The sequence below is a fragment of the Pinus tabuliformis genome, chromosome 8 (genome assembly GCF_031772625.1).
Source record: "Pinus tabuliformis cultivar Carrire ecotype Pingquan chromosome 8, CPIR1, whole genome shotgun sequence".
NCBI classification, from domain to species: domain Eukaryota; kingdom Viridiplantae; phylum Streptophyta; class Pinopsida; order Pinales; family Pinaceae; genus Pinus; species Pinus tabuliformis.
In genome coordinates this window covers 682,056,990-682,081,568 of record NC_142294.1, presented here as the reverse complement: position 1 = coordinate 682,081,568, position 24,579 = coordinate 682,056,990, and the positions used below count along the sequence as shown (strand labels likewise).

Here is a 24,579-nt window from a genome sequence, read left to right as displayed (position 1 = left end):
CTCAACCACTTGAGCTAAGAACCATTAACTAATTTTATGATATATTGAAATTTTATTTTTGAGCCCTTCTCCAACCCAATATGGTAGAGATGTTGTAATGCAATGTCTTGTTCAACATTTTGACTAAGTCAAATTACATAAAAATATAATAAATTAAATAAATTAAAAAAAAAAACATAAAATTAATAATTATATTAATAAATAAACTAGCCCAGATCTAACTTAACTCGAGATCTACCAAGAACCAAGAAGGATCAAATCTCTAGATGCAAACCTCTTTTAAAGTGAAAAAAGATTTGATCCCTCTCACTTGGTAGATAAGGTGATTTTATTAGTGAAAATGATTGAAGTGTTATTCTTAAATTGAATTGAAAAAAAAAAGATCCAAGAAAAAAGTTTAGGAAAATTCAAAATGAGAAGACAATAAAATAGAAAAAGAAAGAAAAAATACTTATAACTAATAGAAAAAGCTAAAAGTGCTATCAATTGTTTTTTCTACTCAACTCCATTTTTTAATATGGTTAAATGTATTAATGAATATAATATAATATAATAATATTATGTATACTTATTATTAATATAGTATATGATATATATATATATATATATATATATATATATATATATATATATATATATATATTTATTTTATTTTATACAAAGGGTAAACATAAAAACATTTCATTTTAAAATGTGAGGCCTTCAAAGACAGCAGAGAAAATTATGTAGATATGCTGGCAGCTAGCTCTTGGGATAATTTATTTAGCGAGGGTTTTGCCCAGAAGCTGGGAGCATTTACAGAAAAAGGGAGGGCCGAATACATCAAACAGATGAAGCAATCTGTGTCATATACATTCTTTCTTTCTTTCTTCTTACAATGTTATTAAATAACATATATATACATATTTGAGATGATATAAATATATTCTATGATGATGGTATGGATACCTAATTTATATTTGATAACTGTTTAGTATTTTTTTTTTTTTGCTTTCAAAATATTTAATTTAATTCTCCATTTTTTCCACTTTCAAAGTGTTTAATTTAATTCTCCATAAGGTAGGTCCATCCCCAGGGCTAATTCAAGTCTAACCCAAGCAAATGAAGAAGCAATCTGTCCCATAAGCTATCTTTAGCCTCGTGGACGTTAAAATAATTTCTTCTTTCTTTCTTCTTACAATGTTATTAAATAACATATATATACATATTTGAGATTATATAAATATATTCTGTCATGATAATATGGATACCTAATTTATATTTGATAATTGTTTTAGTAAATCTTTTTTTGCTTTCATAATATTTAATTTAATTCTACATAAGGTTATAAAATTATATATATATATATTTGAGATGATATAAATATATTATGTGATGATGGTATGGATACCTAATTTATATTTGATCACTGTTTTAGTAAATCTTTTTTCGCTTTCATAATATTTAATTTAATTCTCCATCAAGTTATTAAATATTATATATATATATATATATTTGCGCTGATATAAATATATTCTGTGATGATGGTATGGATACCTAATTTATATTTGATAACTATTTTAATAATCTTTTTTTGCTTTCATAATATTTAATTTAATTCTCTATTTTTTCCACTTTCAAAATGTTTAATTTAATTCTCCATAAGGTAAGTCCACCCTCAAAACAAGGATACAAATTCTTAATGACAAAAAAAGTTGGGGGATCCACGACTGGTGGGTAGCCTCAATCTGGAAACTGCAATGCCCAACAAAATCCCAAATGCTCTTCTGGTGTATCCTAAAAGAGAAGGTTCCTACCTGGGACATCCTCTAGAAAAGATTCAAATCAGGACTAGGAAGATGCGCCCTTTGCAAAGCAGCCTCTGAAACAATTTCGCATCTCTTTATGGACTGCTCCTTCTCCAAAGCAGTTTGGCAATCAGTAGGGGACCTGATACACAAAAGGGTTGTATGGAACGGGCAATCGATAGCAACAGCCTAGAAATCATGGTGGACCCAACATCCTGAAGGGAACCTGAGGAACCTGCCCCTTATCATCTCCTGGGGATTATGGATCGCAAGAAACAAAAGCATCTTTCAAGACCATTCCCCATCGGTGGAAAGCATAGCTATTGGAAGTGTGTCTATCTTCACAAGTATCCCTGAACCCACCCATGGGGAGCTTCCTCGACCGAACATAGAAGAGAACATCAGTGAAGGGATTCCATGGGCATACTTTGATGGGGCCTCCAGCCATGAAAATAAATGCGAAGCAGGGCTGATCATCCACTTAAACCCCCAAAGAAGCCTCAAAGCCTCAGTAGGCTTAGGGAGTGGAACCAACAATTTTGTCGAGTTGACAGCCTTAAAACTCCTCCTTTGCTGGCTCATTCATTTGGGCATATCCATGATTCAAATATTCGGGGACTCACTGAACATTGTCAAATGGTTCAATGGATCAAACAGATGTCAAAATTACATGTTATCATCACTTCTAGAGGAAACCATGCACTTAAAATCTCATTTTAACATCATCTCTCTATGTCATATATACAGGGAACGCAATGATGCTGCAGACCAGCTTTCTAAAGAGGGTTTGCAACAAAATATGGGCAGTTGGCGAATAGAGGACAAAGAGATGGACGAGATCCATGTGTTGGATCGTCCACCATATGCACAAAATTTTTCACTTTGAAGCCACAGCCAGGGCTGGCACCTTTCTGTTTTTTCTATTGCTATGTTTTGTTTCTTTAGTTCAGAACAGACGCTACAAACATTCATAAAACCTCTCAAAAACTCAAAAATACATAGCTGACTCATTCCTGTTTGGGTTGTTTTCCCTTCTGAGGAGACTCGGGAATGAATTAGCCAAAGCAGAAAACTCTAAAAATTGGAAACATAAATTTTTGTTTGTTTTTTTGTGTTTTGGTCAAGATGCATCGGAACTGATCTTTCAGTAGGGCTTCTCCGTTTCAAGGAGACCTCGATCACATAACTGATCAGTGAACCGGAATCAGAATTTCGAGATGGCAGGAGGGGGTACCCCTCTCGCAAAATCTCAGCAACTCTATGACTAAAAATCATACAGTCACCTGAATGCTTACAGCATATACAATGTAACTTTTTGTCTTGCAATGAAAAGTTCGATTTTTTTCTCGGAAAAAAAAAAAAGAAAAAAAAGAAGAAGAAAAAAAGAAAAGAAAAAAAGAAGAAGAAGAAGAAGAAAAGAAAAAAGAAAAAAGAAAAAAGAGAAAAGAAAAAAGAAGAAGAAGAAGAAGAAAGAAAGAAAGAAAGAAAGAAAGAAGAAGAAGAAGAAAAGAAAAAAAAAAAGAATAAAAAGGTAAGTCCACCCTAAAAACTAATTCAAGTCTAACTCGAAGAGTGTCAAAAAAACTAATTCAAGTCTAACTCGAAGAGTGTCAAAAAGAATTGAATCCGTGATCTTCTAATAACAAAGTGGTTCAAAGACATGACATTTATGAATTGAACTAACTCCAAGTCTATAAAAATTATAAATAAATAATATTTATTTTATGACAAAAAAAAACACAATTATCATATACATTAATTTTATTTTAATTATTTATCATTATATTTTTAGTTTCCTCGACAAGGAGTCATGTTTATTTGACTTTGAAGTTTCATTAAATTTAAAAATTTAAATATGATATTGTGGGTACCATGAGGATTGGAGTAGTTAGGAATTCGAGTCCATTAATTTGTGGTCAAATCCAATCTTCTAAATCAGTTAATATTTTTTAATCATATATCGTGTGTTTGGACGACTTTTTGGGGATACTTTTAAATTAAGTCATCAAAACCCTTTACAGAAGAATTCAGCCTCATTAATGGAACTTTTCAATTTTATTTTACTTTATTTATACATTAAATTACTCTTAGATTTGAGGAAGCACCATAACATCAATTTAATTATAAAGCTCCTTGAAAATCTTCGAAACAAGATGAACCCCATGTTCAAAGGTACCCCAGATGCCCAAAACGTTAATAAACGTGTGCCCCGAAAGTATTTAAAGTAAAATATACCACTGTATAACCAGTCATAAATGGCGACTAAAGTCCACAGTATCTTAATTTGCTTGTTTCTTTTGCTCCGCGACACCTGCTGAGCACGAGGTGGGTGACGTTCAAGTCTGTAGACTGCATTAGACCAACCGTAAATAAAAACAGAAAAGTTCAAAATACAACTGCGTGCCTTGACCAGAGAAACATGGACTTTGGGCAGCACTCTCCCAGAATTACCAAGTATCTGAATTTTGTATATTAGGAAGTACAGAGGTCTGACGATCAGAGCCTGGATTTGGGTTTGCATATTTTGAATTGGGTTTGCAAAATATGGATAACATCAAAGAAGTAGCAGGGCGAGCGCCTGGTAAACTTATATTGTGTGGAGAACATGCAGTGGTACATGGATCCACTGCTCTAGCTGCTTCTCTGGGCCTCTACACACAAGTCCGGATTCAGACTTCCACAGCTGCAACAGGTTATAGTTGTTATCCTTCATGTTTATATGCAATACTATTTTGTTCAATTAGAGTGGTGTTTGAGTTATTTATTTATTTATTATATGAAGGGTATTGCAGTCATAACCCTGGTTTGATATGCAAAAACTGTTGAAAGGCATTTTAATCTAATCTTTTAATTCCTCTTTGTGATTGATTGCAGCAGACCCAGATGGACATTTGACTATTGATTTGAGAGACGTGAATGTGCATTTGAAATGGCCAATCAAGAGGATAGAGGCTGCTTTTAAGCCGTTGGAAGAATTTGTTGTCGATCCTCTCTGTGTCAAATCTTGTTCGCCAGACATTATGCAGTGCATTGCATCCCTTGTGAATGAAGAAGAATTCCCAGAAGCTGTAATTGGCGTTTCCACTGGAGTTTCAGCTTTTTTATTTCTCTACGTCTCCATTGTTGGGTAAGCTTTGGTGCTGTTATTTGACTTGTGTGTTTTTGTTTTTAGGACTGCTTGTATTGGGTTTTAGCAGATTCTCTGTCTGTAGATTAATGGAATTATCTCCAGTCATATTTGAAATTTTAGCCGCCGTTGGAACTTTTTTCATGTATAGCTAACATGATCAGTGCCCAGGTTTAAATCGGCCACAGTAATTGTGAGTTCAGACTTACCTCTAGGTTCGGGATTGGGATCCTCTGCTGCCTTTTGCGTGGCCGTATCGAGTGCTGTGCTTGCTTTATCTGGTGCACTAGATTTGGATGTTCTCCAAGGGGGTTGGTTGAGTTTCAAACAGAGCAATCGGGAGATAGTAAACAAGTGGGCTTTTGAAGGAGAGAAAATCATCCACGGTAGACCTTCAGGCATTGACAACACAGTTAGTGCATATGGTATGTAAAATGTATACATAAGATCTGTTGTAGATACAAGTAATCAAATAGGATTGCTCTATTTGTCATTAGTCGTTGTCAACTTTCAACAACATATTTTAATTTCTAGGTGCTGGACCCTGGAATGCTCCTATGACTCTTTGTAGTATTGTTTGAAAAACCACATACATAAAACACACAAACATATACATATATATGTATATAATCTTCCCTCTGCCCAATCACCCTTATTTCAAAAATGACATTCCCATATCCACAGATCAGGGCAACTTACAATCATGCACTGCACAAGCAAGAAAGTCACTGCTGGAATATGCACCTCAGGGGGCACTGCACTTTTTCTTGGCCTTACTCTCATGGCTTAGTCGTTCTTGAAAAAACTGTAACATTGGAACATCAGACTATTTATACTTATTAAACAGATTCAGGAATTTCAGATGTTTAAAAATTTAAAATATGCAGAAACTTTCATCCTTAGGATTGAATAAATAACTCAGTTTCAATACTGTTCCAAGAAAACAAATTTTGAATTTTCTCTTGTAGGTGTACAGTGAGAATGTTAATTTTTTAGAACTTTTAAAAACGAACCAGTTTTTTGAGGTGATTCATCCCTTAAATTTCCCATGTCCCTGGGTACATGAGTATGCTGGGAAATGTTCATAAAAGGGCAGGGACGTCCTCATGACTTGGGGACTTTTAGCGAATGTCTATGGTAGGGTTGAGGGACGTCCAGCTGTTCCCGCAGTTACTAATAATTTTATTCTTTACGAAAGGGTCAAGGATAAAGTTGAAGCACGGGAATTCAAGGTTCTTATTTTAATGGAATTCATTCCGTAGCTCTGTAGAACTTTATGTGCTGGCATAAAGTAGTTTATGCAATGATTTTTATGTAACTAATTTCCATAATTTAACAAGAGTTATTAGCTATTTCTAATCAGAGTTTCTAAAGGCTAAACAATTTCATGGAAACTTGAAATGAGAATCTAGATTCTAGATATTTAACAGACCTTCTGAGTCACAAGATAAGGGAAGGATGCCAAAAAAATTCAAAAGCATTTTGTTGGGTTCTAGATTGAAAAAAAATGAGTATATCACCAAATAGTAATGACCATATAACTATTTGGGGGTATATCTCCAAACATGAGTATATCTCCAAACATTGTACTATGACCAATACTCTACATCCATGAAGCTTGAGGTGACATATGGAGAGATGCACAAAGCCATTCTGAATATTTTTCTTACACTCATATAGATAGTCTTTTTAAGTTAAAAGTTTGATCAGGTTGCAGAGGCACATTGTGGACCGTGGAGACTGGAGTTACTTTATGTATTGATGATGGGCCACCATATTCACATGGCAGATTTTATATGTCCTACCAAATGTTGGATAGAGCGAGCATGTAGTAAAACATGCTCACCTTGGTATTATCTTGGATTTACTTTCCATTTTCAGGTGTTCTTTTCATTTTTGACCATTCAGTGATGGGGATTATAGCCTATGATTGCACAATGCTTGACATAACCCTGTTTTGGTTCATAACCAAACACAAGGGGAGATCTCAAGGTGTTGATGAGATAATATGGTGTTACATTGGCTATCTGATTTCACCTAGGATTTGCATCTTTCTATGTTAGAGTAGGGTAGGAAGAATGAACTAGATGTTATGAGCATTAGTTTTTTTTTTTTTTTTAAATGTTCGCTTAGGATTGTGGCTTGTCCCTTCTTCTTAAAGCCATTTTAAAGATTTTGTAACTTGAACAAGAACCTTGATTTATTATTTAGGGTTATGGGATACAAAGTCAGATCCATCCTACCAGATGTTCTCACTTTTTATAACAAGTCTGTTGATGTTTGTAGCTCAAGAAGGTACTTCTGCACAGGCCTAAGTGTCTAGGCGTGCAAAAGTTGCCTAATACACCCCTTTTTGAGAAATCTAGGGGGGCAGAAAATCATTATTAGAGTTCTCTATCGTCAAAAAATTACCAAATCATAGAGAACATTGAGACAATAGGACACAAGATGTAGGCGATCAACTAAGGCCAAAACCTCTCCAACTGAGAGGAAAACCCATAAGAATTCTTCTCTTCTTATAGATCTTCAATTGATGAATTTCAAGACCTATGACCCTTGACCAAGGCCCTCCAAGACCAAGTCAAATCTTTTCTGCTTTCCAACAACTTCTGCAATTTCGATCCCCAACAAATTCTTCTACAACTTTGACCAACAGATTCTTCTGCAACTTCGACCAAATAGCTTCAGTGCTTCGACCTTTCACAACTTTGATGCAGCTTCAGAATTTCGTCTTGCCCAGTAACTGTAAAACCCTTAACACAAGAGAGAGAGAGAGGCCCAAAACTTCGATCTGCTCTTCTTCTCCTTTTTCGTCCTTTTCCAGCTTCTATCTTGTGGAGATCGAACTTGCTTGAGAGGATGTCCAAATGATGTCGAGTTCCTTCTTATATATAGGTGTTTGAGGGGTACAAGTTGCTATCTTTAGGCCGACTTGTCCCTTCGTGTAGGCCGACTTGATCTTTGTGCCATGACGAGGTCTTGGAGGGTCTTTTGACTTTATTTTGACTCAATAAATTTTTCTTTACAATATGTAACATGCCCAAATGGGTCTTCAATACATGACAATGACTCAATTGACTTTATGACAAACCTAGAAGTACTCAATGGGTGCTTGACCTAAAAATAAATTTCCCTTGAGCATGAAACCCATGCCTTAAGAACAACAACAATAAATTTATTTTTCTCTTTTCATTAAATACATAAAATCATGATTACATATGTCATTATGAAGATCGAACCTAGTTACATATTTCAACATTCCCTCTGAACTAGGGAGGTATTGATAATCCATATAAGGTATTTGGACATTCTCAATTTGAAGAATTCTCATAAGAAGAGTCGGATTGGTAACCCATCTGTTTAGCATCATATCATCCAGCATTGGCACATAGCAAGGCCTTGACTAACAATTCTATCTCTCCACAATATCAAAGCACAATGCTGGCGAGACCAATGATTTATAGACACCATCATCATTGTCTCTCAAGGAACATACCCCATTCACAGGGTTTGTCCTTCCAAGGCTATTCTTATCTTGGATTCATAGTCCTCAAAGAATATCGGTCCTCTACGATTACTCTTATCTTGGATGCTCTACCACATCCTCAAAGAGTATCAGATGCCAGATGCTTACCCAATCCTCCATTCTTTCTTCACAAAGGGAAGACAAGAATGATGTGTCTATCTCTCCCTCTCAACTAGGAAGGATGTACCCATTCCTATAAAGGAATGTACCCATTCTTATAAAAGGGATGTACCCAAGCTCCCTCTTATTCAGGGACTTGTCCATGCTCTCTCTTAACTAGGGACTTTCTTCCAACAACTTTCTGTTGAAGGTGGAGATCATGGGATTATCTGCTACTTGTGGGGCTCCTTCCTTCGATGTCATGAATTTCATCTTCAACATTATGGAGCTTTCATCTTTTGGGACTTCTTCGTAGGGCATCGACCATCCATCACTTTCCTTCACGAGTCATGTCAGTCATGTCATCCTTCTCTTCATTGGAAAGTGATCTTGTAATCCACATTTGGCTCTTCTTCATACAACTACCTCCTTCATGTCATGTTTCCTTTAGGATCTTCCATCCAATCACATGAGTGCTTAGTTGTAGATGACATCTACATCACTCTTCCAATAGCCCTGTATCAATCCATCTAGATGTTGTTCAAAAATAAAAAATGAACATCAAATCAAAGTTACCTTTTGTGATGGCCTTTCATCATGACATCTTGCTTGCAATATCAACATCCTGCACATTCATAAGCACATCTCCAAGAATTTCAATGTCAAGTGTCTCCTTTCTTTACAGACCTTATTAGGGTCTTCATGTCTTCTTTATGGAGATGTCATGGCTAATTCTTCTAGTCATCAGATGTTGATATCGTTTTCTTTGTGACCATAGTTACATCTTTCACAATCTCTTCTTTCTTTCTTCACATATTGCTCCCTAGGAACTTCCATCCATAGTTCCTTCATTTTTGTCAACCACCTCATATTCCATATGAGGACATATTATGTTGATTTCATCTAGTCAATATGTGAAGCATGCCTTCATGCATCTTTCCAAAGGAGGAGATCCCTTTTCTTTGATCATGCTCGTGAGATAGAGTATTTATTTATGCAACCATATGACGACATGATTCAATTAAATACATGCATACATACCTCTTTCCTTCTTTTGTTCATCTAGACTTCCTTTAGCAGCTTCTTTTCCTTGATTGAGGGTACTTCAACCATCTCGACATGCTGCACTCCTTTGTCACCATACCATCATCCTTCTAAACAATGAATCCCATACAAGGTGGAATTCTTAGTGAGACACTTGCTTCCTCCAAGAGAGGTGAACCTTCTAATGAAGATTCCAACATAGGATCTAGACTACTTTCTCATGATGATGATGTATAATGAATTCCTTCTATCATGCTAGACTACTTTCTTTCAATCATATGCACTACACATGCTTTCAATGAGGTTACCAAGAGCTACTTCCTTTATATAATGACCATTGCATCCATGTAGATTTCTACTATGATATTATGAGCTCTTGCTTCAACGGTATGCTTCTAGTATGATGTCATATTCTACTAAGATGCATCTCGTCATAATGCTTCTCATCTTGATTGCTTGGTGGAGGTCTTTTCACCTCCCACTTCTCCTTGCTATGTATTGGAGAAACCCTAATAGTGAAGATCTATCCCTTTGGGTTTCTTCTCTTCAGGTTCTTCCATTTCTTTTGTGATATGAGCCTCATTTCTTTCTTTCCTTTTGTTGTCCTTCTTGAATTTTGGACAATCTCTCTTGTAGTGCCCATATTCTTGATAGCCATAGCATTGGATCTTTGACAGATTCTTCTTCTTTTTCTAAGGACCAAACTTCCCAAACTTTCCTTTCTGCTTAGCCATGGTAGCAAATACTTGTGCTTGCTTGTTTGATCCTACATCACTTTTTACCTTCAGCCTGGTTTCTTTAGTTTTACACAATGACCAAAGTTCATTGAATGGGGTAGCTTCCTTCTTTCCATAGATGCTTGACGTATAGTTGCCCCATTCCTTTGGTAGTGCATTGAGCACTATGGTGTTCATTTCTTTGTCAGACATTATTTCTCCCAACTCTTGTAGTTGGTCTCTTATTTCTGACACCCTCATAAAGTATGAGGCTATTCCTTCTTCCTTTGATATTTTCATCTTGTAGAGTTCTTGTCTTAATGATATCACTTTTCTTGCAGTACTTACGGAGAACAATTCTACTAGCTTGTCGTATATTTCTTTTGACGTCTCTAATTTTGATACATAAGGTATGGGGGGATCCGTGATGGATTCTATAAGAATCCTTTGAGCCCTTACTTCCCCTTTCATATACTTTGCTAGAGCTTGAGCTTCTTCCTTTGGAGGTTTAGTGATTGAGCACTTAACATGTTCTATGACTTCATTTTCTATGAGGATCAAATCTGTCCTCTTCTTCCATGCAAGAAAGTTTGATGACCCAACCAATTTGTTTCTTTCCTTGCAAAATGAAGTCATTTTGATAGCAGATTTAGTCATAAATATAAAGGTACTCACTTGTCAAGTGAAGACGCTCTTTGATGACAATATCTTCAACTTGATGCCTTCTTGATTTGATGATGATAGAAGATGTCTCCCTTCAAAAGTGATCCTTCAAGGAGAGGGAGATCACCTTGATTCCTTGATGATGATGACAATGCCTTATTCCTAGCCTTTCTTTGATGTAGAAGCTTTGTAGTCCTTCTTTTCTTGAGTAGAGGTAAGGTCTTTGAGGTCTCCTTTTCTCGAGGTGATGGTTGAGCGAGGTTCCCAAGAATGTCTTCAAGTGTAGAATCCTTCTTTGAATGATCGAGGCTTTTGAGATCTTCTTTAGTAACTTCCTACTGCAAGATGATGATGTAATCCTTGTCCTTGTTATGTCTTTGAGATGAGAGGTCCTTTTTGATGATTGATATTCTTGATGACCTTCTAATGCTTTGGCCCTCGAGTGTCCTTTAAGATGCCTTTCCTTGCCTTGTCACCTTAGCTCTGACACCATGTTGAGAAATCTAGTTGGGCAACATATGTAGGTGATTTCTCTTATTTTGTTAACTGCTTGTGATGTATTTTTACTTTACTTGAGTAACTTCTTCTTTAATTTATTATTATTAGAGTTTTCTATCACCAAACAGCTACCAAATCATAAAGAATAATGAGACAATAGGACACAAGATGTAGGCGATCAACCAAAGCCAAAACCTCTCCAACTGAGAGGAAAACCTGCAAGAATTCTTCTCTTCTTATAGATCTTCAATTGACAAATTCCAAGACCTATGACCTTTGACCAGGACCAAGTCAAATCTTTCCTGCTTTCCAACAACTTTTGCAATTTCGATTCCCAACAAATTCTTTTGTAACTTCGACCAACAGATTCTTCTAGAATTTCAACCTTGCAGCTTCAGTGCTTCGACCTTTCACACCTTCGATCTAGCTACAACTTCACAACTTTGATGCAACTTCACAGCTTTGATGCAGCTTCACAACTTCGATGCAGCTTCAGAATTTCGTCTTGCCCAGTAACTGTAAAAACCCTAACACGAGAGAGAGAGAGAGAGAGAGAGAGAGAGAGAGAGAGAGCCCAAAACTTCAATCTTGCTCTTCTCCTCCTTTTTTGTCCTTTTCCAGCTTCTATCTTGTGGAGATCGAACTTGCTTAAGAGCATGTCCAAATGAGGTCAAGTTCCTTCTTATATATAAGCTTTTGAAAGGGTTCAAATTGCTTTCTTTAGGCCGACTTGATCTTTGTGCCTTGACGAGGTCTTGTAGGGTCTTTTGACTTTATTTTGACTCAATAAATTTTTCTTTACAATATGTAACATGCCCAAATGGGTCTTCAATACATGACAATGACTCAATTGACTTTATGACAAACCTAGAAGTACTCAATGGGTGCTTGACCTAAAAATAAATTTCCCTTGAGCATAAAACCCATGCCTCAAGAACAATAATAATAAATCTATTTTTCTCTTTTCATTAAATACATAAAATCATGATTACACATGTCATTATGAAGAGCGAACCTAGTTACATATTTCAACATTCCCTCTTAACTATGGAGGTATTGATAATCCATATAAGGTACTTGGACATTCTCAATCTGAAGAATTTTCATAAGAAGAGTCAGATTGGTAACCCATCTGTTTAGCATCATATCATCCAGTATTGGCACATAGCAAGGCCTTGAATAACAACTCTATCTCTCCACAATATCAGAGCACAATGCTGGAGAGACCAATGATTTATAGACACCATCATCATTGTCTCTCAAGGAACATACTCCACCTGGGTGTTCACAGGGTTTGTCCTTCCAAGGCTATTCTTATCCTGGATTCCTAGTCATCAAATAATATTGGTCCTCTACGATTACTCTTATCTTGGATGCCCTACCACATCCTCAAAGAGTATCGGATGCCAGATGCTTACCCAATCCTCCTTTCGTTCTTCACAAACTGAAGACAAGAATGATGTGTCTATCTCTCTCTCAACTAGGGAGGATATACCCATTCCTATAAAGGAATGTACCCAAGCTCCCTTTTATTCAAGGATTTGTCCAAGCTCCCTCTTAATCAGGGACTTGATTCCAGTAGCTTTTTGCTCAAGGTGGAGATCATGGGATTATCAGTCACTTGTGGGGATCCTTCTTTCGATGTCATGAATTTCATCTTCGACATTATGGAGCTTTCATCTTTTGGGACTTCTTCGTAGAGCATCAACCATCCATCACTTTCCTTCACGAGTCATGTCAGTCATGTCATCCTTCTCTTCATTGGAAAGTGATCTTGTAATCCACATCTGGTTTCGTCTTCATACAACTACCTCATCCACGTCATGTTTCCTTTAGGATCTTCCATCCAACCACATGAGTGCTTAGTTGTAGATGACATCTACAACTCTCTTTTAGTAGCCATGTATCAATCCATCTAGATATTGTTCAAAAATAAAAAATGAACATCAAATCAAAGTTACCTTTTGTGATGGCCTTTCATCATGACATCTTGCTTGCAATATCAACATCTTGCACATTCATAAGCACATCTCCAAGAATTTCAATGTCAACGGTCTCCTTTCTTTACAGACCTTATCAGGGTCTTCCTACCTTCTCTATGTAGATGTCATGGCTAATTGTTCTAGTCATCTGATGTTGATATCCTTTTCTATGTGACCATAGTTACATCTTTCACGATCTCTTCTTTTTTCACATATTGCTCCCTAGGAACTTTTATCCATAGTTCCTTCATTTTTGTCAACCACCTGATATTCCATATGACATATTATGTTGATTTCATCTAGTCAATATGTGAAGCATGCTTTTATGCATCTTTGGAGATCCCTTTTCTTTGATCATGCTCATGAGATAGAGCATTTACCTATACAACCATATGATGGCATGACTCAATTAAATACATGCATACATACCTCTTTCCTTCTTTTGTTCATCTAGGCTTCCTTCAACAACTTCCTTTCCTTGATTGAAAGTACTTCAACCATGTCGACATGCCGCACTCCTTTGTCACCATACCATCATTATTCTAAACAATGAATCCTATACAAGGTGGAATTCTCAGCGAGCCACTTGCTTCCTCCAAGAGAGGTGAACCTTCTAATGAAGATTCCAACAGAGGATCTTGATTATCCTCATCCGGCAGAAACTCCTTTCTCATGATGATGATGTATGATGAATTCCTTCTATCATGCTACACGACTTTCTTTCAACCATATGCATTACACATGCTTTCAATGGGGTTACCAAGAGCTACTTCATTTAGATGATGACTGTTGTATCCATCTAGATTTCTACTATGATATCATGAGCTCTTGCTTCAACGGTATGTTGCTAGTATGATGCCATCTTCTACTAAGACGCATCTCGTCATAATGCTTCTCATCTTCACTGCAATGGTGGAGGTCTTTTCACCTCCCACTTCTCCTTGCTATGTATTGGAAAAACCCTAATAGTGAAGATCTATCCCTTTGGATTTCTTCTCATCAGGTTCCTCCATTTCTTATGTGATATGAGCCTCATTTCTTTCTTTCCCTTTGTTGTCCTTCTTGAATTTTGGACAATATCTCTTGTAGTGCCCATATTCTTGACAACCATAGCATTGGATCTTTGACATATTCTTCTTCTTTTTCTAAGGACCAAACTTCCCAAATTTCCTTTCTCCTTAGCCATGGCAACAAATATCTGTGCTTGCTCGTTTGATCCTACATCGCTTTTTGCCTTCAGCCTGGTTTCTTCAATTTTACACAATGACCAAAGTTCACTGAATGGGGTAGCTTCCTTCTTTCCATATATGCTTGATGTAAAGTTGCCCCATTCCTCTGGTAGTGTGTTGAGCACTATGGTGGTCATTTCTTTGTCAGACATTATTTCTCCCAACTCTTGTAATTGGTCTCTTACTTCTGACACCCTCATAAAGTATGAGGCTATTCCTTCTTCCTTTGATATCTTCATCTTGTAGAGTTCTTGTTTTAATGATATCACTTCTCCTGCAGTACTTACGGAGAACAATTCTACTAGCTTGTCATATATTTCTTTTGATGTCTCTAATTTTGATACATAAGGTATGGGGGGATCCTTGATGGATTCTATAAGAATCCTTTGAGCCCTTACTTCCCCTTTCATATACTTTGCTAGAGCTTGAGCTTCTTCCTTTGGAGGTTTAGTGATTGAGCCCTTAACATGTTCCACGACTTCATTTTCTATGAGGATCAAATCTGTCCTCTTTTTCCATGCAAGAAAGTTTGATGACCCAACCAATTTGTTGCTTTCCTTGCAAAATGAAGTCATTTTGATAGCAGATTTAGTCATAAATATAAAGGTACTTACTTGTCAAGTGAAGATGCTCTTTGATGAGAATATCTTCAACTTGATGCCTTCATGATTTGATGATGATAGAAGATGTCTTCCTTCAAAGTGATCCTTCAAGGAGAGGGAGATCACCTTGATTCCTTGATGATGATGACAATGCCTTACTCCTAGCCTTTCTTTGATGTAGAGGCTGTGTAGTCCTTCTTTTCTTGAGTAGAGGTAAGGTCTTTGAGGTCTCCTTTTTCTCGAGGTGATGGTTGAGTGAGGTTCCCAGGAATGTCTTCAAGTGTAGAATCCTTCTTTGAACGGTTGAGGGTTTTGAGGTCTTCTTTATTAACTTCCTTCTTCAAGATGATGATGTAATCCTTGCCCTTGTTATGTCTTTGAGATGAGAGGTCCTTCTTGGTGATTGATACTCTTGATGATCTTCTAGTGCTTCGGCCCTCGTGTGTCCTTCTTTAAGCTGCCTTTCCTTGCCTTGTCACCTTAGCTCTGATACCATGTGGAGAAATCTAGGGTGGCAACTGTTGATTTTTCTGAATCTAACACATTAGAAATTCCTACTACATTAGCTGGTTTATTTCACCTACTTGTTTATTTCTTAACAAGTTATTTAACCAAATAAATACTAAAAATAAACACAAATGCAGTTTCAACCATCTACAAATCATCAACTGAAATAACAGACAAACACACAAGGGAGACCATTATTTTTGGACAATCATCATCGAAAAAACCCAACTTGGGAAAACCGGTGCAGCAGTTCTGAGGGTTTTATTATTAAGCAGCTTTCTTGAGTACAATTAGGGTGCCAAACTGGCTCACCCAACAGAGATCTCTATCTGGTAGTAATACCTCTCTTCGGAAGCAGATATTCGGCAAGTCTGCTCCACGAAAAACCTTCCAATGCTTCCTTGAGGCTCTGCGTCAGCCCTCCTGGTCTCTACGTAGCTCTGGAACCCCCTCTGTTAGCCCTCTGATGCTCTGCGCTGGCTCTTTGGCCTTCCGCGTCACCCACGCAGGCCCTGCTAGCCTCTACGCAGTCTCTCTGGCCCTATGCATGTCTCCTGTTGGCTCTGCGTAGCCTCCTCAGTCACTGCACTAACCCTTCGGCACTATATCTGTGTCTTTGCTATGCACTCATTGCCCCTTGCTGCAACTCTAATCACTTGTTCAAATTTTCTCAGCAAACCCCGCTCTAGAAAATCGAATTGACTGATCAATCTTCGTGTATCTCCAACTGACCTTCAAGCCTCCTCTTATACATTTTCTGTCGAGTTTTCAACGACCGAGATTAAATCTCTAATCAACGACTAAGATTAGATTTGGCTTGATCCATGTCACTCACCTAGTTTTATATTAATACCCATTAATATTTTAATTTTCCTAAGTTTAGACTTAGGAACTCCATTAGAAATATTAATTATTTTAATATTTCTCTAACCGAGTGGAATTTCCCCAGGGCCCAAACCATTTCTGGATCTTGGAGATCTCATGTGCTTTAGCCTCTCCACCAAATTTCATGGCTAGAGCACATCCGATGCTACCCCAAATCAACATCAGCATATGTAGGTGATTTCTCTTATTTTGATAATTGCTTGTGACGTATTTTTACTTTACTTGATTATCTTCTTCTCTATTTTATTATTATCAGAGTTCTCTATCATTAAACAACTACCAAATCATAAAGAATAATGAGACAATAGGACATAAGATGTAGGCGATTAGCCAAGGTGTTAATTTTAGGCAACAATGGTATGTTTTATGCTTTAGAGCAATTTTACTTCAATTTCTTAATTAGCCCAATATTAATATCCAGTTTAGCAATCACATCAACATGATAATAAAATGCAGATAGAACATAAACATAAACAATAGAAGACAAGCTAAAACAAGAGGACACAAGATGTGGCACTAGCCAGGGACAAACCCCAATGCGGGGAAACCCTTGATCAATTCTTTTTATAGTCATCAATAGTTCAACAGAGAGAGATAGTACAATTTACAAATTTGATAATTGATAATAGCAGCAAAAGAGCCCTAACCAGAAAAGTCAATGATGGTCAACAGGGCAGATTTGACCTTCAACAAATTGATCAAATTCAGTCAACTTCGGCCTCCAAATAGCAAGATGAATCAATGCTCAAAACAGTCCAAAACCAGCCCAGTCAAATCTGGTCAAATAGCCAACTTGTGTTCAGCCCTAGCTACAGTCAACTCTGGTCAAAGTCAACGTTTGGCCTTGATTTTTGTGCCCAGAGGAGCGGCCTGCCCAAACATAAATACCTCACCCAAAAACGCAGTCAAACAGGTCAACGCTGCTGGTCAACGCATGGTCGAACTATCCCAGAATTTGGTCAACGCAGTCAATGCCGAAAAACAAAAATTTCGTCCTCCTTTCCTTCGCATGTTTGAGAGAGAAAGCTACCTAGAAATGCGGACCCAATCAATGAGGAGAGAGAGAGATGTGTGAGGATGAGTGTGTCCAACTGAGGCTAAGCCATCATGTATTTATAGCAAACGTTGAGGATGAATAGACGTGACTGTTGGGCTTTTGAGCCTACATAAGTTTGCTGGCTGACCTTGACAATTTGTCCATAATCAAAATAAATTCATAACTTCATTTGTACACGTCGGAATCGGATGATCTCTAGATCAATCCTACACCTTTCGGAAAGAGGAATCCAAGAAAAATATCACCTGTCATAAATAAGATCATCCGTGTGGAGTTTGGCCCTAGTTGCCAATTTTAACAGTCCCTCTCAACTAGGGAGAACTCCATTTGCTAATCTGTACTATTTTTTCCATCAATGCACTGCTCTGCACTGCTCTGCTCTGCTGAACTATGAAGAAGAAGAAGTGATCGAGAATGTATCATACCATTCTCTACTGACCCAAAGTCAGTCCCAATCAAAAGAGAGTGTCTCATACCACTCTTACTGACCCGAAGTCAGTTCCAATCAAAAGAGAGTGTGTCATACCACTCTTACTGACCCGAAGTCAGTTCCCATTGATCCCAGATCAATATCGGTCATCCTAGCATAGGGAGTATGGTAGTACACGATGCGTCCATCGGTAGTACTATGGTCCCTATCCTCATTTCCCTACTAATTGGCGACATGAGAGGTACTTCCCATGAGTCCTAGACTACATGGGTAGGATGTCTCAGCAGGAGAAGGATGAACCACTCATCTTGCCTACATGTCGCCAAGGGGTATCACAGGGGAAGGCTGAACCACTCACCCTGTACATAGCAAACCACTAGGGGAAGGTTGAACCACTCACCCTATGGTTGCTCACTACTCCAAGAAGTACCTCAAGTCCCTCGGAGCTCCTAGAGCTCAATGTCCATCTCATACAGGACCCTCATAAGAGGGTCTCTCCACGACTCCGAGTCGTTCTTGGAAGGCCAAGAACTTGACCTTCCCCAGGGGCTTTGTTAGAATATCAATGACTTGCTCATCAGTCCCAATTTGATGGAGCCTTATTGCTCCTCGTTGTACCACGTCCCGAATAAAGTGGTACCTGATATCTATATGCTTGGAGCGATCATGAAACTCGAGATTCTCTGATAACCAGATCCCACTTTGGTTGTTGTAGAGGATCACGGTGGTATCCAACAAATGTCCAAACAACTCACTGAAGAGCTTCCTCAACCAGATAGCTTCACAGGAGGTCATACTAGCAACTATGTATTCGGCCTCGGCGGTCAAGGCAATAGATTTCTGCTTCCTACTCATCCAAGATATTGAAGCAGAACCCAAAGAAAAACAACATCCAGAAGTACTCTTGCGATCCACCACACTGTCAGTGCAATCAACATCAGAATAAACATGCAGCCTCACATTTCCGGCAGTGTATCTCAGTCCATGAGTGATTGTGCCCCGAAGATATCTCAAAAGATTCTTGGCAGCGATCCAATGTATATGATGAGGCTCAACCATGTATTGGTACAATGCGTTAACTGCAAAGCATGTCTGGACGGGAGTTCACCAAGAACATTAGTGCTCCTATGAGTTGATGATACTTAGAAGCATTTCCCAATTCAGGTCCAACAACACTACCACATAGCTTCTTAAATTTAAGTTACATAGGGGTAGTCACAGGCTTGTGGTCCACCATCCCAAATCTTTCCGATATCTTCACAACATATTTTCTTTGAGATAAGAAAAATTCACGTGGATTTTGGGAGACCTCCAACCCTAGGAAGTAGTGCATCGGTCCTAGGTCCTTCATCTCAAATTCAGAAGCCAACTCCCTCTTACATTTGTGAATGAAGGGTCTGCACCTGTCAGAAAGAGGTCGTCCACATAAAGTACCAGAATGAGAGGTTTATCATTTTCAACTTTAAAGTAAAGGTTCGGATCAGCTTCACTTCTAGTGAATCCCAACTTCATCAGATAGCTATCGATCCTCTCATACCAAGCCCAGGGTGCTTACTTCAATCCATAGAGAGCTTTCTTCAACCTGCATACATGAGATTCCCTGTCATGAACCCCAAACCCCTCGGGTTATTCCACATAGACTTCCTCTTTGATTGAACCATGCAAAAAAAGGTCTTGACATCCATTTGATGTAGTTTCCATCCTTGTGAGGCAGCAAGGGCTACGATCGAGCAGATGGTGGTGTATCAGGCAACAGGTGAAAATATCTCATCGTAATCTACACCTACCTTTTGAGAGAAGCCTCGAGCAACAAAGCGAGCCTTGAACTTTTTTGCATTACCATCAACTCCATGCTTGATTTTGAAGAGCCACTTGGAGGTGACAACCGATTTGTCCTAGGGTCTAGGGACCACTTCCCAGACATCATTCTTCATAATTGACTCGTACTCTTCATTCATAGCATCCTTCCATACTTGTTGCTTCACGACTTCTTCGATTGATGAAGGCTCATTTTGAATGATAGTGCTCATGACGGTCAAGTATCCTTGATACTTGTTCGGCTTCTTACTTTTATGGAAAGCCCCCCTTGGTGCAATATGTCTCTCGGCATCTTTGAGAGTCTCCCTAAGCCATGAGGGTCTCCTCTTGGAGGAGGAAGGCTCATGAGGAGGAGGATCTATAGGATCCATAGGTTCATCAACATTAGACATCGTTTCGTCCTCTTTTTCACCCTGATTTCCGATGTCGTCTTCTTTGCCCTTCCTTAGGATAGGAAGGTTGTTGATCTTCTTGAGGGCCATATCTTCGTTGAATGTGACATCATGACTTATCTCAACTTCCTTTTGACCAACCACATAAATTCTATATCCCTTAGAATTTTCACTATAGCCCACAAAGATTCGTTTCTTCCCAGATGCACCCAATTTGCTTCTTTTCTTTTTCGGCACATGAAAATATACGAGACTTCCAAAAATTCTAAAATGAGAGACATCAGGTTTCTTACCAGTGAACATTTATTCGAGAGCCTTGGAGTCCAATGCTTGATGAGGACATCGGTTTTGAACATACACGGCGGTATTGGCAGCTTAAACCAATAGAAACTTAGGAAGGCCTTGATCATGAAGCATGGCACGAACAACTTCTACAATAGAGCGATTCTTTCTTTCAGCCACACCATTCTACTCGAGAGTGTATGGCGCTGTAGTCTCCCTCTTAATGCCAGCTTCTTTGCAATAATCTTGGAATTCATTGGATTAGTACTCGATCCCATTATCAGTCCTCAATATCTTGATTTTCTTCTCGAATTGGTTTTCGATCAAGGCTTTGAAGTGTCGGAACCAGGTGAACACTTCATCCTTCTTCTTCGAACAGTAGATCCAGGTCTTGCGAGAATAATCATCTGTAAAGGTGAGATAATATAAGTATCCTCCCAAGGAGTTTACAGGCATCATACCAGATATGTTGGAGTGGATCAATTGCAATATGTCTGTGGTCTTGCTATTGCTTGAGGGGAATAGTCCCCTTGTAAATTTTCCTTCGGCACATCTTGGACATACACTTTCATGCTCTACTTTGAACTCGGGCATAGCTGTCACCATCTGTCTCACATCAGGCAGGGCCTTATAATGAAGATGGGCGAACCTTTGGTGCCATAGTTAAGATTGTAGAGATGCGTCGCAAGACATGGCTCCCAATGGACTTCCTCCAACTTGATATAAAGTGTCAACCCTAAACCCAAGAGTAAACGCATCTTTAAATTTCTTTTCCAAACACATACCTTTCCATCGAAAAAATCCACCTTGAATGCTTTGTCTTCCATTGTTGAAATGGACACCCGGTTCTTCTTGAGATCAGATACATATAGTACTTCTTGCAAATGAATAGTGTTACCTTAATTCAATTGAAGGGTAACATTCCCTACTCCCTTCATGGGATAGGTGGCATCGTCTCCAAGGATGATCTCCAAGTTTGTCTCCTTTTCTATCAAATTAGAGAGGGCTTCCTTGTATTCGGTGAAGTGCCTTGAGGCACAACCATCAATCAGCCAATTTCCCAAAGTGTCCGGAGGAGAGGCAGTGGAGAGGGCTGATATAAGATATTACTCTTTTTGCTTATTGTTAACAACATTGGATTCTTCATACCTGGAGTTCGTTGACTTCTTGGAAGGTCGACCATTTCCTTGATGTCTTGCATTCCTTTTACCTCTGCCATTGGACCCGCCATTCCTTTGATCATTGTTGTTGAAGTTGCCCATGGAATGATTGTGATCATCATCATGTGATGTGTCCCTTCTATTTGGACACTCCCTTGCATAGTGGCCAAACTTATTGCAAACAAAGCATCTTCCCTTCCTTCCATTTTTGAATCCCGGTCTTCCTTAACTTTGCTTCTTTGAATCCACATTGTTCTTCCTCTTGGCATGAGCCGAGAATGCAATGGGGTCACTTCTATTAGAAGGCATTTCTTGCTCCACCATTCTTGTTTCTTCTTGAATGCATCTCGACATCAATTCTTCAAATCCTGGAATTCGATCATTGTTGAGTATAGTGGTTCTAAATACATACTACTCAGGTGGGAGTCCTCCAAGGGTGGTGAGAGTAAGTTTCCTGTCAGGAATGACTTCTCCAATCAAGAGTAGGTCATTCTTGATAATCCTCAAGAAATAGGATTGAATGTCCTCGTCCTTGACCTTCTTAATATTTTTCAACTTATTCTTGAGAAATAGAATTTGATTAGCATTACTAACCTTGAACATGCTGACCAACCTGTTGTAGATTTCCTTGGAGGTCTTCAATTCGGAGATATAGGCCACCAGATGCTTGTCAATGGAATCCTTGATAATCTTCTTTGCTTTGACGTTAGCTCTATTGTACTTGGTCTTTGCAACAACTGGTGCATTTGAAGGAGGCTTAGGGATTTTACCCTGCACATAATCCTTCACTTCTTTTTCTTCCAAGGTCAAATTAAGAGACATCTTCCATCCATGATAGTCAGATTTATCATGGAGCTTGTCTTCAGCTGGAAAGTAGGATGAGGAACCCTTTGAACCTTTTGTTTGTCCCACTGTTTTTGGTGATTGCTCTTTCACTCTTGCTTGGGCTTTGTCTTCACCTCAGCTCTGATACCATGTTAATTTTAGGCAACAATGGTATGTTCTATGCTTTAGAGCAATTTTACTTCAATTTCTTAATTAGCCCAATATCAATATCCAGTTTAGCAATCACATCAACGTGATAGTAAAATGTAGATAGAACATAAACATAAACAATAGAAGACAAGCCAAGACAAGACGACACAATATGTGGCACCAGCCAGGGACAAGCCCCAATGTGGGGAAACCCTTGATCAATTCTTTTTATATTCTTCAATAGTTCAACAAAGAGAGATAGTACAATTTACAAATATGATAATTTATAACAGCAGCAAAACAGCCCTAACCAGAAAAGAACGTTGGTCAATGGGCAGATTTGACCTTCAACAAATTGGTCAATTTCAGTCAACTTCAGCCTCAAAACAGCAAGATGAATTAGCCCTCAAAATGGTCCAAAATCAACCTAGTCAAATTTGGTCAAACAGCCAACGTGCAGTTAGCCCTAGCTGTAGTCAACGTTGGTCAAAGTCAACATTTGGCCTTGATTTATGTGCCCAGAAGTGCGGCTTGCTCAAACAGAAATACCACACCCAAAAACGCAGTCAAATAGGTCAACGTTGTTGGTCAACGCATGGTCAAACTGTCCCAGAATTCAATCAATGCAGTCAATGCCCAAAAACAGAAATTTCGTCCTCCTTTCCTTTGCAGGTGAGAGAGAAAGCTGCCCAGAAATGCGTACCCAATCAATGAGGAGAGAGAGATGTGTGAGGATGAGTGTGTCCAAATGAGGCTAAGTCATCATGTTTTATAACAAGCGTTGAGGATGAATAGACGTGACTGTTGGGCTTCTAAGCCTACATAAGTTTGCTGGCCGACCTTGACAATTTGTCCATAATCAAAATAAATGCATAACTTCATTTGTACATGTCGGAATCAGATGATCTTTAGATCAATCCTACACCTCTCGGAGAGAGGAATCCAAGCAAAATATCACCTGTCATAAATAAGATGACCCATGTGGAGTTTGGCTCTAGTTGCCAATTTTAACAAAAGGCCAAAACCTCTCCAATTGAGAGGAAAACCCGCAAGAATTCTTCTCTTCTTATAGATCTTCAATTGACAAATTCCAAGACCTATGACACTTGACCAAGACCATCCAATACCAAGTCAAATCTTTCCTGCGTTCCAACAACTTCTGCAATTTCGATCCCCAGCAAATTCTTCTGCAACTTCAACTAGCAGATTCTTCTGGAACCTCGACATAGCAACTTTAGTGCTTCGACCTTTCACACCTTCGATCTAGCTGCAACTTCACAGCGTTGATGCATCTCACAACTTTGATGCAGCTTACTTTGATGCAACGTCACAACTTTGATGCAGCTCCAAAATTTGGTCTTGCCTAGTAATTGTAAAAACCGTAACAGGAGAGAGCGAGAGAGAGAGAGAGAGAGAGGCCCAAAACTTTGATCTTGCTCTTCTTCTCCTTTTTCGTCCTTTTACAGCTTCTATTTTGTGGAGATCGAACTTGCTTGAGAGTATGTCCAAATGAGGTCGTGTTCCTTCTTATAAATAGGCTTTGAGGGGTACGAATCGTTATCTTTAGGCCCATTTGATCTTTGTGCTATGACGAGGTCTTGGAGAGCCTTTTGACTTTATTTTGACACAATAATATTTTTTTTTACAATAAGTAACATGCCCAAATGGGCCTTCAATACATGACAATGGCTCAATTGACTTTATGACAAACCTAGAAGCACTCAATGGGTGCTTGACCTAAAAATAAATTTCCTTTGAGCATGAAACCTATGCCTTAAGAACAACAATAATAAATTTATT

The 24,579-nt window shown here is 38.4% G+C and overlaps 1 protein-coding gene across 2 annotated transcripts in view; it reads left to right on the top strand.

Annotated features, from left to right (window-relative positions):
- Positions 1 to 4,022: 4,022 nt before the first annotated feature.
- MK (mevalonate kinase) overlaps positions 4,023 to 24,579 on the top strand; it is a 75,426-nt gene continuing 54,869 nt past the window's right edge. Inside the window, exons 1-3 of one of the 2 annotated variants that reach the window (XM_089372651.1) lie at positions 4,023 to 4,479; positions 4,662 to 4,914; positions 5,086 to 5,339. In XM_089372651.1, the coding sequence (XP_089228777.1) occupies positions 4,332 to 4,479; positions 4,662 to 4,914; positions 5,086 to 5,339 (655 nt within the window). In that variant the 5' untranslated portion in view covers positions 4,023 to 4,331. The remainder of the gene's footprint in view (positions 4,480 to 4,661; positions 4,915 to 5,085; positions 5,340 to 24,579) is intronic. The other variant, XM_089372652.1, reaches the window with a different exon arrangement.